This window comes from Vanellus vanellus (genome assembly GCF_965231255.1).
Source record: "Vanellus vanellus genome assembly, chromosome: 16".
NCBI lineage: Eukaryota > Metazoa > Chordata > Aves > Charadriiformes > Charadriidae > Vanellus > Vanellus vanellus.
In genome coordinates this window covers 7,859,474-7,873,072 of record NC_138921.1, presented here as the reverse complement: position 1 = coordinate 7,873,072, position 13,599 = coordinate 7,859,474, and the positions used below count along the sequence as shown (strand labels likewise).

The following is a 13,599-nucleotide window of genomic DNA, read 5'->3' as shown; positions in this document are numbered from 1 at the left end:
TCAGGTCATCCCAGATACTTATTAACTCACCTTCATCTTTGGCTGCTTCTAAGGCTTGTCTCCTTTTTAGGTTATGTGGCTGATGTGGTAAATGTATCTCACCAAACATGCTGCTGTAAGTGCTTACTGGCTGAATCACAAAGGCAGAAAATATCCTGTAATTGGTAGTGGCCGTCTTTGGAAAAACAGCTGATTAGCTGCTGAGAATAACTGCACAGGCTTGGAGAATTGCTAGAGTGGCCATTCAGTGTCAAAATAACACTAGTCTGGTTACTAGACTACAGAAGGTATTTTAAGGATTTCATAGAAATGACAAAAAACAAAGTATTCAATTTACCACAAATTATTGTTGTCAGTGGCTCCCTGAAGTCTGAAAGAAATATACTAATAAATCTTCGATTCGGGAAAGTGCTTAAGGACAAGCATAAGACCTATTGAAGTCAGTAAGACTTAAGCAAGTGCGTAAGTTCTTGGCACACAGGGAATAAACAGCTGAACTAGGATCTCAAGGCACTTCAGTTTCATTTAATTCAACTTCATGCCTTAAATGCTCTAAGAAAAGATCTGTATGTAATGTATTGTTTTCAGATGGTGTGCTTACGAGAGAGAGAGCAACGAATACTTGGCCTTCATTTCATTGGACCAAATGCAGGCGAAGTTATTCAAGGATTTGCTCTTGGAATCAAGTAAGTACAAAAGAATGTCTCTAGCTTCTAAAGCCTGCTTTTTAAGTTATTGTAAGATTTTAAAAGATAGCTGCCTAGTTTTGGCAACACTATAAAGAATCCATGCTTTCTGTTACTTTTATGTAGTATTGCACATATTTTCACTAAAAATACTGCAGTTCTTCATTAAGATGTACTGGATTTAGTTACCGTAATACTGGATATAGTTAAGGAACAACTGAGGAAAATATATTGTTGGCTTCATATAGTTAAAGCAAAAAATAAAATTATGCATTAACTTACTAATGTTAGTTTTCTTAGAGAGTAGCTTCTTTTGCATTCTATGCACAGGATAGGAAATCACCATATAGTTTCACAGGTCACTTCTTTAAAAGGATATTTGCACTTTTCATGAAAAGTTTTCTTTACACCTGCTAAGCATTTCCTTTCCTAATCTAATCTTTAAATGTGCACAGTCATTGCTTCTCAAAAGCTCAGCAAGAACTTGCATGAATTTTTGTATTTCTGAGGTATAAGCTAACCATAATATGATAAGGTAAGAAAGAAACCTCTGTAGGATAACGGGAGAGGGGAGGTACTTTTGTCTGGAGCTATCTGATAATTGCAGTAACAAACTTACCCAAGTAGGTGAACCTTTGTGATCTGACCTTGTTTAAGATTTTGCTCCAATATTAATATAGAAGTCCTCCCTTTGAAGGAGTAAGGAATGATTCTGAGTCCTTTCTGGTTAAATGGAGAATTCCTGCTCTGCTTATTGTGTGCTACAATTATTTTGTATTTGTTTTCTCATTTCCCTTCTTTTTGCTGATTCACATCTTCAGAAATGTTGATTTGTATATTTACATTACTAAATTGTAGTTTTTAACTCCTCTTTGAAGAAAGTAGGCTGGGACACAAGAAATTGCCCCCAGTTGTGGTGTTAGTTCATTTTCCTAAATATCATCACTATTTTATTGCAGTTTTTACAGTTGTGAGTGACTAGCATAAATGAAAAGCAGAAAGGATTAAGAAGTCAGGACCGCAAGTATCATGTGAGGAATATCTTGGAAATCACTGATTGCAGTGTACCCTCAGTACACATTTTCAACATGTGCTTGTAGTCCATTAATTGCCAGTGGTATAGATTCTAGAACTACATTTTTTAGGATGTCATTGTTTTGAAGTGTTATCCAAAATAACCAGTGAAAAGGAAGCACATGAAACTGGAGTGCTTTTCTGCCTTGCCTGAGGGAAATTAAAACTTTAGCCACAGAAAGAGGTTTTCAGCAGGTCAGATTCTTGTATAGGTTTCTATTGTATTTCAGAAATCCAGAGCTTTCAATGTGGAACACCCACTGTAAGAGCTGCTGTTCTTCTTTGTCAAATATTAGGTATTACTTCGGTCTCTCCAATGGGTGATTTTTTCCATCTTCCCTCTCCAGTTAGTACTCCAGTAACATCTGTGCTCAGCAGTGATTTTTAGCTTGTAGGTGCTTTTTTGCATGTTGGTGGTAACACCAGAAGACATCTATGGCTCTCTTGCCTGTATTTTTGTAGAGAGAGAGAACGTTATTCCATAGAGAGCTTGAAACAATTCTTAAATTTAGGGCCATTTCGGCTATTCTTACAGCATGACCTGCCAGGAATAGCAGCTTAAAGGAAAGTCATCAAGTCTAAGAATGTTATTAGATAAGTAAAGGAATTAAGCAAGTGGCATTTTAGCTCAAGGGGGTTTTGGTGGGTTTTTTTGTTCTATTTTTTCAAATGAGAGACTCTTTCTTCCTGCTTATAACATTGATAATTTCAGTGTAAGGACCAGACTTTCTCTAAGATAGTGGAAGAATATTCTGGTATTGTTTCCTTCAGCAGCTGCTTGCCAGCAGTCCTAATTAAGATTTTCTTCCTCTGTGTGTATGTGTATGTTTTTCCGTCTGGAGTCAGAGTTAGTGAAACACACATGTATGTAGAAGAAAAGCTGAAGGCTGCAGTTTTGTCATATGTTTTTGCCATAGGCTCAGTTGTGACTTGGGGTAAATTGCTTAATTCTCTCTGTCTCAATGATTCTTCCCAACCTAACAGTGTTGGGAAGCTGGGTGTTTAAATGTTGTTGTGTAAGTGCCTGAGAAATAATAGACAGCATTGTTTGAAGAATAAATGCAACTCCTCTACCTGATAAAAAGGACAAGAGCAAAATTACTTTGATGTTTTAGGATATTCTAGCTGCTTTAGGTGAACAGTGTTTAACTTTGTGGCTCTTTGGTGTTTGGTTTTTTTTGTTTTGTTTTTTTTTTTTTAGATGTGGTGCTACATATCCTCAACTAATGAAGACAATTGGCATTCACCCTACCTGTGCTGAAGAAATTACCAAGTTACACATTACAAAGCGTTCTGGGTTGGATGCAACAGTCACAGGTTGCTGAGGTTAAATACCATCCCTGGAAAAAGGAAAAAAAAAGCACAAAATAAATTTATAAAGAAAAGGGGCAGTTAGAGTTGAAACAGCTCTAATGGTTTGAGTTTCAGCAGTCCTTCTTGTCCTCTCTGTAGACAACTTTTTTTCACAGCCAGACAAAGAAATTGTCCTCACATGATCACAGTTCTAAAACCAATGCAGTTCTGCTGTAACAAATCTGTCTTTCAAAGTGCCTATAACTCTTCTCTTGCTGGGAGCTAAGGAATAATCACAGTTTTATATATGTAGATATAACTGAAATCACTGATATCTGAGGCCATCTACGAATTAAACAGTTGTCATTTGAGTTTCTCTGCTGGCATGACTGACAACAAAGTGTCTCACATAATGTTCGTAAAGATGCTAGGAATTGGACAGGGCCTCCCTTAGAATTTTGGTGATGATACTTTCTCCTAAGTACGTGGATAACTCATTACTGATCCTAATCTTGAATGCTGAGACTTTGTACTCACTAGTAGAAACAAGTTCCCAGAGTGCGAAACAATGGGTAAGCAGTCATCTTTGGTTTTTTTCTTTCAAATGTAATATGTACAGGAATTTAATAGAAAATCACTTATCACTGAAGCTGTGCTGCTACTGGATGAATCCCAATGGATTAATCAGTGGTAGCCTGGTCATAACATTATGGTGATGGCTGAGAATGAATGAGCTCAGAGGTGCTGAAAAAAGAGTTGGCTTTTATGGTGACTTCTCTGCCTACTCGAGAAATTTCTAATTCAGTGCAGTTCAAATTAAATTGACACAACTCACAAATTACTGCTTGAACATTTATAAAGCAATGCTGACGAGTAGAATCAAAACCAGTAATAATACAACTCAAGCAGCATTTTCTGTTTTATAGAATGCGGAAATCTGGCTGACACAGGGAAATGTTTTCTTGGTTTGTTTTTAAGATTTTCTCACTGATGAGCTGGATAGTACATCAGAATGGATTTAGGTCTGGTTTTAATAAAACATGTTGCTGAAGGGAACTATATTAAACTGATCTAGAAAAGAAATGGTCCTGCTCAGAACAAAGATAGAAAATAATTATCTGCCAATTTTTATATATTTTTTTTTTAGTATTGGCCAGAGTAAGAAAGCATTAATCTGTTGCAAACTTCTGCTTATTTTCCTACTCTCCAGAAGGGGGAGATGCTGGATAATTTGCGTCAATAAAGACACAGAAATCTGATTGTGAAACTTCTTTTGCAGAATCCTATTAAATAGGTAGCCTGACAAAGGCAAACCCAAAACGAACTGCACTGAATTTCAATCCAAGTTGCTGTTGCCAACATTTTGATATGCATAGCCACATAGTTTCTTGTACCCTTTACAGTAGAATAGTGCATTTGGGAAAAGAGATCAGCTTGCAGTGAAACAGAATGTATCCTTTTTGCAGTTAATTTATATCAGTGCTTTTGTGTGTAGAATTTGGTATTTTCATAGCTCTCCTTCTGCTTGATGTACAGTTTGGAAGGATAGTCCGATGATAATGTATATCTTTGCTATTTTTTCTTTGACTGCTATTTTGCTGCTGCAGCATGCAACACAGACAAATGGTTGGTTTATTTCAAGTGTGAAATCTTTTTTACCATGAGAATCGTACCTGTCAAAGAAACTATTAGACTAAAAGTGATCAGACCTTCCTATAATGTAATGGCATTTATCACACTTTCATTGATACTGCAATACATCAAAGATTGGTTCTGACTTGAACAACAACAAAAATCTTAAATGCTTTCTTTGCAGAGTTTCCTGATTTTTGTCTGTGTTTCTGGTCCATAAAAGATGAAGGAGTAATACAGTTTGATGGCAAGTGGTATTCCTTATCAGATCTGCTGATGGCATTTTTCATATATGAAGTTATCCATAAGCTTGTAGTTGAAAAGAAATACTTTGAGTGGAAGTGTAGTTGAAACACTGCCTGAATATTGCAACTGCCTTTAGAAGAAATTATTAAAACTTTATCTCTGTATGTAAATGTGTGCATACCTGCATGTTCAGAAGTTCCTTTTTCCTTTAATATAATAAAGGTCTTACGAGTATGATACAGCCCAAAATCATACAAAATTTTCCCAGCTGTTTTTAAAAAAAAATGTTATAGTAAATTAGGGTAGGTTTTTTTATTTTTTTTTTACTTAATATTTCAAAACATTGAAATACTGAACATCTCAGTCTCCAGAGATTTTGCTGTGAGAAACATCCCACCTCTGACTAAACTGTAATGTGTACGCATGCAAGATTTTTTTTTTTCCCCCTAGTGATTACCTATTATGTTTCTTTTTTTTACCCAGAAATTAAAACATTGTCGTTTAGCCATGTGGAAGTTGCTTCTCTGTCCTACCAATGCATCCAGCAGACTGAGTTGCCTGCCCCTACAGAAAAATTAATGGAAAGAAGAGTTAATTTCATTCATTATTAAAGTTCAAAATAATGATTTGGGACAAGAAGTAAAGAGATCTCAAGGAAACGTGTCCTTAGTGCATATGGGGTGTGAAACTAAGGCATGTCATTGTTCTCAGAAGTAATAGATCTCCTTGGTTTTAGAATTGCTGAGTGGACTGCACGAAAATTGATCCTGTATCTTGAACAGCAGCCTAGTTCTGTTCCTCATGTAGTGGAGAATGTTGTTGCCCCTCGAAGTAAAACTAAACATACATTCACACCTACATAACCCTATGGTCAGAATCAACAGCAAGACAGAATAATGACAGCTACAGTGATTGTGCTTTTTTTTTCCTGAAGGAATCACCAGGGATGGTCTTTAAGAATTGTTTTTAAAAGCCTGACTAATGTCAATTGAAATGACTTATGTACACTGCAAATTACTGATTATATGTGAAAACGTAAAAGTAAAAATAAAAATGTAGTCAGGCTTCTTCGCAGGATGCCAGCTGATGAAGGCTTGTTTGTCAAACCACACCATGGTGCAAACAAGTCTGAGCATTACTGGGTCCCTCATATGTATGATTGCAATATTTATTGTGTTGTGAATTAATGAATTAATAAAGAATTTTTTTTTTCCTAGTAAATGTTTGATTGTATTTGTTTAATTTTGTACATGTGACTTCTGCTTACATAAGATTTCTTTTTTGATCTTAATGCTGCTTCTCTTGGTTGAGGTATGTGTTAAGGAAATGAAGAAGTAGACATACTCAGACCTTTTAATAAGGAAATGTTGGTACCTCTCTGTCTCTGACGTGTAAACTGAATAGCCATGGAGATTATTCCAGGCTGGATGGCCTTCCAGAATTTAAATTAAAAGCCTCTAGACTTGGTAAGTATAGTTTCAAATACTCTCCTGTTTATTCCAGTTAATGAGGTCTAACAGGTATTTTCACAGTCCATGTGTGTTGACATACTTTCTGAAGACTCATCAAGGGGTAAACTCCCTTGAAATACAGTGCAGTTGAGTATTGTACAGCGCTAAACTATTCTACATTAGTTATTCACTTTGGGTTTTAAACTAGAACACGTAGTGGAAAAAATGCATTACAGCAAAGCCAATTAGTAGCTATGGGTACTGCTAGAAAAATATATTTAAAAACTCCGAGAACCTTCTCTGTCAGAAAAGAAAGGGACTACGTTGTCTGAATTTATCACAATTTTCTTTTATTTCTTTAAATCCACTTTGATGAGAAGTTCCCATTGTCAGGTGATGCTGAGCTTCTGAAACAGGCTAGTTTAGTATTACTTCAGTATATATCCTGGATTTGATGCTGAGAAGGAATATTGACTTTATTGTACTTAAAGGCATTTTCACTTCTGCTTTTTTAATCTGTTTTAATTTCCTGGAATATTTCACTGCAGGTTCTAACTAATTAAGATAGCTAGGAACAGTGGCTAAAAAAGGGAATAAGGTAAGCATAATTCTTGCTGGTGTTTCCTCCTTATTTTCATATACCACTTAATCCTGAAGCAAACAAGAATAACAGACAAGCATATAGACAATAACCTTTATAAATTAGGAATTGAATATACTGCATTGTTTATATTATGCCTAATGATAGCTTGTTCTCAGTACTAAGGTATTGTGTACAATTAAATTTTGCTTTTTTGCATTTATGCGTGCACTGTATGTTATTATACCTACTGGAAAATGTTTCTACAGTTTAGATTATTCCAGACCGGGAGCTGGAAAAGAGATTTCAGTACAGCAGATACACATTTTCTTGCTAGCGTGGTTATTCTGTTATAAACATAGATGCTGTAGTGCAATGTATTTCTAACCAAAACTGTTGCACATTGTACAGACTTCTGAGTTTGAAGGCTTCCCTTCAGAGGTTCATGCCTATCCAACAAAGTAGGCAATTTTGTGCCCATATAAATTGCCATTTGTCTAAATCCCAGTGAAATCAATGTACTCAAAGTTAATGTTAGCCATTAATTTCAGTGGGATGCAAGTATATGTCTTAAGTGCTTTGTTAAAGGGGAATCAATATAAGCATATGCCAAAATGTCTTTCATTATTACAGTTGGGGAACAGACTGCAATTATGATTCAAAACATAAAAGGTACAATAGACATCTATGATTAGGCAATGAAATATGCCTTTAATAAGCATAGTGCAGACAGTTTGTTTTGCAATAAGTAAACTTGTATAAAATTCATTGACTCTTTCATTCTTTCAGATCTGTGTGCTCTCTTTTAAGAGAGGTTTTTTAGTTTTATGCACAAAGTTTTCCTGATGTTCTTCCAGCAGAAAGGCTGGGTTAGCATGCATTTATTCTAGTGCCAAACTTCAATTTTACTGGGAAAAGAGAAAACAGCAGAGCAGACCTTGTTTTTTCCAGGGCAGCATGCAACAGATATGGTGTAATTACTCTAACTGATTTTTAAAAAATGGCATATTTCTGTCCACTACATGTCTAAGCGCTAATTAAGTTTCCGTTGTGGCACTCAAAGTCAATATTGTCAGCTCTTCTTAGTTCTAATCCTCTACATTGAGTTTTGATGGGCCAGGTGAAATATCCCCTTCAGCACCTTACTGCAATACTTGTCAATCATCTTGCCATGAAAAAACATGCGTATTACAAAGGCTTTGGCAACACTGCATCTGATTTCAGTCTTTAATCTTATATGCATCTTAAGAAAACACTGTTCCAACTAGACGTTCTGTTTGGGACATGAACAGGATCCTATTTGCATGGGAAACAAAAGAAGATGATCTAATCTTTAATGGGTATAATAGAACTCTTTGGCCATCGTAGTATAAAGGCTTAGTACTAAACCACTGATCTAGGAAGAAAACCATTAGGATGGTGAACTGGTGCAGAAATTAAGCAGAATATCTCATGTGAATAAGTAAGAAAATGCATATTTGTTTATTCATCATGTAATTGCAAAATACCTCATTTCAAGTACAGTTGGAGAGTGTCTATTTTTGTAACCCCTAGACTTTCCTTGCAAGGAGAGCTGTTTACTGAAGTCCATTTCTAAGCATGCTACTATGCATGCCATGTTTTTGTTGTTGTTTCTTATAGACAAGATCTAGCACATCTAAAATCTTCTGGTCCTACAATGGAAAATTATCATCATCCTTAAGAAGCTGGAATATAAACTAATAAGGCAGGTTTCCAGAATCTGATTGCATCAGTCAGAAAGATATAGTATGAAGAGAAAAGTGGATATTCCCTGGGGGTAGTGTGAAATGGAGACCGGTCTTGTTTGAACAAGGTGCTTTGCATTGTTAGCTAGGTAGAGGTATTGGGAGTTGCAGCCTGTCAGAACCAGCATCTCCAAGGAGGGGGTGGGGGGAAATATTTCCAGGTAAAAGTCTTAGCAGTTTGTGGTAGAGTATGTCCTATATACTAATACAATAATTTAAGGAAATCCTTTATACTCCATAAAAGATGAACTTTAAAGGTACTCACCCTTTCTGAGTATCCTCCCCTGGTTTCCTTCAGATCATACAAAGACCAGAAAGACTGTTGGGGTTTTTCTGTCCTTCTTCCCTTTACTTTAAAGCAACATGGGAATCAGGCTTATTCTTCCTTGTTTCAGCATAGAACCAAACGGCAAGATCCCTCTTCTTAAATCTTTCATGAGGGGACTTCTTTTTCCCAAGGCTGGTTGAGGAGTTAAAATTAGCTAGGTGGAAACATAACTCATAAAAATGTAAAGAAAAGGACTCTAGATACCTGTTCAGTCTTTGTCTAGTAAATGTTATGTAACTCCAGTAAAATAAAATACTAAGGGAAAGAAGACAGTAAAAAAGACAGCTTTGAGGGTTTAAACAAAAATCAAGAAAATAAATGTTCCCTTCTTTGCAGGCTTCCTGTGAGACAAGGCCCAAATGTATTATTCTATTGCGTACTCCTAACAAAACAGTCAGAATTGAGAGCTTGTTTTATTTTTATCTCTTACTAACGTGTGAATGAACTGTGGTACAGCCAACCAGTATTCTGTTCATACCGTGTCAGAGCAACAGGTCATGTAGCAGCTTTTATCTTTATGCAGGAGCTTGAGCTGTCGTACATGATGCCTTAGTTTGTAATGCAATTAGTGATGCACAGCAATCTTTAAATAAACACCTTTGTTCAACAGGGACAAAAGATTGAGCTTTGGCATTTTTATTTAATCTTGATAATCTTTTTGTCTCTCTCAAAGGATCAAGAGGAAGTGCATTAATTTTCAACTTCACACGAAGGCAAGTTGTACAAACACAGCTGAAAACATCAGGAAACCCAGGCATTTTCCTTAGAGAAATGGAGTCAACTAATGTTCTGCTGGCAAGAGACTCCTGAATAATTGGGAAGATGTTGTTAGGCACAGTAGTTTGGGCAGCAGGGTGTTCATACTCTGAAAGCACTTTTCAGTTTGGCTAGCTTAGATGAATGATTCCTGTAATGTAGTAAGCAGAGATTATTAGCCATATAACAGGAAGCAATTTAAAGAATACAGGCTGCTTTGGAGACTTCAGAAATGGCTCTCAGATTGTCAAAGGATTTGTTTTTTGTTGTTTTTTTTTGACTCCTTTAATTTACACCAGACTAGGATCTAATTAAATCATGAGAGCGCTTTTGATTTTTGCCTCTTTAATTTTCATTGAATTTATTTCTTAGACATATTTCAAACACAAGAAAAGTAAGGAGAGTTCTCTTGACGCTTCAGACTTTGCTTGCATTGATTTCTGGCCTTGTTCATTCTACATATATCCAGGATACCTTAAAGTTTCAGGTCAGAACTTTGGTTCTTGTCCTTAATTAGGGATTTAAGTGTATTCTTCCTTGCTCCTTGAATTTTTCTTGTTACACTTTTTTGCAAGAGGCTCATTCTATTTTACTTAGCTACTTTTAGCCCTAGTTGAGAGTTAATAAGTGAATTCCCTTTGGATGGAGTAAGAGTCCAATGTATTCCTAAGAGAGCATTTCAAGATTTTCTGCTTGCATCTTCCTTTAACTCCCTTGTACTTGCTAAATCTGGAAATGCCGTAGCTCCAGAAGAAGCAGTCCTAAATAAGTTCCGTCCATAGCTGTGGTGTAAGTCCCCATTGAAGAATAAGACACCCACCATTTTTGAGTGTTTATAGCTGGACTTTCTGAAGGGCATCACCTTTCCTTAATGAAAAATGCATCAGATTCACAATCTGTGACAACAGTGCCTAAGGGTTTCTACAACAGTGGCAGACTGGAACATCTGATGAAATCTGCTTGTGAAATGCAAGGCCACCTTCTCTGTCACTGTGGTTACTGACAGCTCTAACGTCTTGCATTTTTTTTATCAAGTAGCAAATTCTCAAAGTGCAGAAAGCTACCCTGGAGTGATGAGATTGTCCATGTGTGGGGCTTAAACATCCTTGTGAGGCCATCTCATTGTCTTACACTCTAGCTCTGGAAGTCCTATTATTTCGAAGTTCACAAGTTGGGCGAACATTTGCTTTAAGCTATTGAGTTGATGCCGAAGAACAGCAGAAGGGGGTGCTCGCTTAGACCTACATTATTGATTGAAGCACTCTCCCTCGCTGTACTTCAGTGAAGTGTAGCCAAGAACAACAAGATAAGAATTAATATAAGTGACAAGGGAGTTTCTCAGACTGTGCCGGTGCACATTAGCCTGGCTGAAGAGAAAAAGAAGCTGATACTTGAGTCTTTTGAGTTGCGAAGGGTCTGGTCAGTCCTTGAAGGGGAAGCACATGAATGGCCCAGTTGTCATCGCATTTTATTTTTCCTCCAACTTTGACTAATGGTGCATTTCCTCTGGCCTCCCACGGGCCGTCCGTGGCTGACTTGCTTTGTCACTCTTCACGTCTAGTCACTGCCTTTACTGTCCACCCTGTTCCCATGGCAGGAACCCAGTGTCCTCTAAAAAAACGCACAGGCACAAACCATCTGTCATTCTTCCCACTCCTCTTTCAAGCGACCACTTCCCATATTGTGTGGCCTTGCAGGCTGAAAGCAGTCTGCCTCCCCCCTGCGTGCCTGGAGTACATGCCAACTCTATCCCTGCTTGATAAGGGACCTCCCAACATTCTGCCTGTAAAAATACTAATGGGCATCTCCCTGTTGATAACCAGCTTTGCCTTTTTATTGTGTTCATGGGGTGATAAGTTGTCTGGATCAACAAGGAATTGTCCCTTCTGCCACTTTGCAGCCAAAGTTATTAGGGTCAAATTAGGTGTGAGTTGTGAAATTAATCATTGCAACCACAAATAATTTGTAGTGTGCTATGGACAAAGGAAAAGAAGATGGAGAAGAGAAGGGGAAATTATTGTAGGGAACATAGAACCAAAGTGATCAGGAGGGAGGGAGGAGAGAATGGGTAGCAGTGCTGATGTTGAGCTGGGCCTGCAGGCAGTGCTGGATTTGGTTTCCTGCACCTGTAGACTGTGAAATCGTAGAACAAGGTAGTTCTTTAATGTCAATTGAGAGTCATAATTAATCCACATCCAAGGTGTCTTAGGGAGAGGAAGATACCTGACTTTGCACCAGAAATAGTGCTTTTATGCACATGTTAGTTGATGATATTCCTTGCATATCTCTAGAAGTGGCCCCATCAGAAGCATGTTCATGGGGCTTGTAATAGGTGCTTGAGGAAAATCTGCAGCTATGGCCATAGATGCAGACCAAGCCGTGCCTTAACTGCATCTGTCAAATGGGCAACACTGTTAGTATAGTCAGATGTACTTTTATCTATACAAATTACAAAAAAAAATAATCATACAAACACTTTTATTGTACATTTAGTAAAAAACTGGGAGCAATTTTGTCTCTGTTTTTCAAGTACTAGTTTGTAGAAGATGCCATAATCTGAATCACTAATCTGAATTACATCCCATCTAGTCTCTGCTGGAAATGAAGTCAAACAGATCTAAATTATAGCTGGAATTTCTAAGTTAAAAATCCAGTCCATCCTTCCGAGGCAGCGCTTGACAATACACGTATGACCTACGTCTAGGAATGATGTCCTTTGAATTGTGCCTTTTCCTACAGCATAGCTTAGACTTACTGCTTGGGGACACAGCTTCTCGGGTCAGTTGTTGCCAGGGCTGCACTCACAGCAGTATTTGAGAGATTTGATTAGAATAAAGCAACGTAGATAATCCTTCAGTTTATGTATATAAACAGTGTAACTAGCATGATCACGTTTTTCCAGAACCATTAACCAGGTTTGGGAGAAGGAAGATGGAACTCAGAGGTCAAACCTATGAAAGCAAAGCCTATTTGATACACCAAGAGCTCTCTGTGAATTTGATTCTAAGTTCAGAAACTGGGGAGCTGTGAGGGGAGGATGGGAAGGGAAGATAGTGCAACACCCACTGAAAAGCTTCCATTTTGTTTTCTGGGGTGAGAAGACTGAATTTTGTGGCTAAAATACAAAGCTGAAGGTGTGCTGGATTCGCTTGGAAATGCTGCAAAGCTATTCTCATTTCCTGTAACTATTGTGAGGTTGGCCTTTTTCCATGGTTAAGCCCCAGTTCTTAGCTAGCCAGAATGAAGTGGCAGGAGAAATTCACTCTCTCTTTCATCTTATAGTGTAGATACAGGCAAGAACCAAGACTTTGAACCATTAATTCCTAAATCTGTGGCTTGATTTGCTGCAGTAGAAACTGTGTTTTAAGGGTTTTGTCTTCTCTTACCAAAGCTAATTGTTAATTGCATCTTCTTTTCTTTAGCCACTGCCACAAGGAATGACTGCCTGCTGTGCTGATGACAGATCTGCCCCTCTGTTATCAGACACTGTTCTTTTGCCATCTCAGTTTCATAACAATTGCTTCTGCCTCTCCAAGGAGGAAAATGATGGATGACAAAGTGATTCCCTTCGATGTGGCTGGGGCACTGAGATTTTGTTAATTTTTTACCCCCACCCTCCCCATATTCCCCTTTTCCCTGCTCTGAATTCTTAAAACGAACTATGGCATTGCTGTATGAACAACACACAGAGACAATGCTATAGGAACTTGAAAAAAACGTATTTTATGGCACTGCTATGCATCACTTCTGTCAAAATTGTCAGGAAAGAGATAATTGCTACAGGTGG

At 37.5% G+C, this 13,599-nt stretch overlaps 1 protein-coding gene across 2 annotated transcripts in view; it reads left to right on the top strand.

Annotated features, from left to right (window-relative positions):
* TXNRD2 (thioredoxin reductase 2) overlaps window positions 1-3,444 on the top strand; it is a gene marked incomplete at its 5' end in the record, with an annotated part of 35,118 nt that extends 31,674 nt beyond the window's left edge. For both annotated transcript variants that reach the window (XM_082491573.1, XM_082491572.1), the window contains 2 exons: window positions 589-686; window positions 2,962-3,444. In XM_082491573.1, coding sequence (XP_082347699.1) covers window positions 589-686; window positions 2,962-3,085 — 222 coding nt within the window. In that variant the 3' untranslated portion in view covers window positions 3,086-3,444. The remainder of the gene's footprint in view (window positions 1-588; window positions 687-2,961) is intronic.
* Between the last annotated feature and the right edge of the window lie 10,155 nt (window positions 3,445-13,599).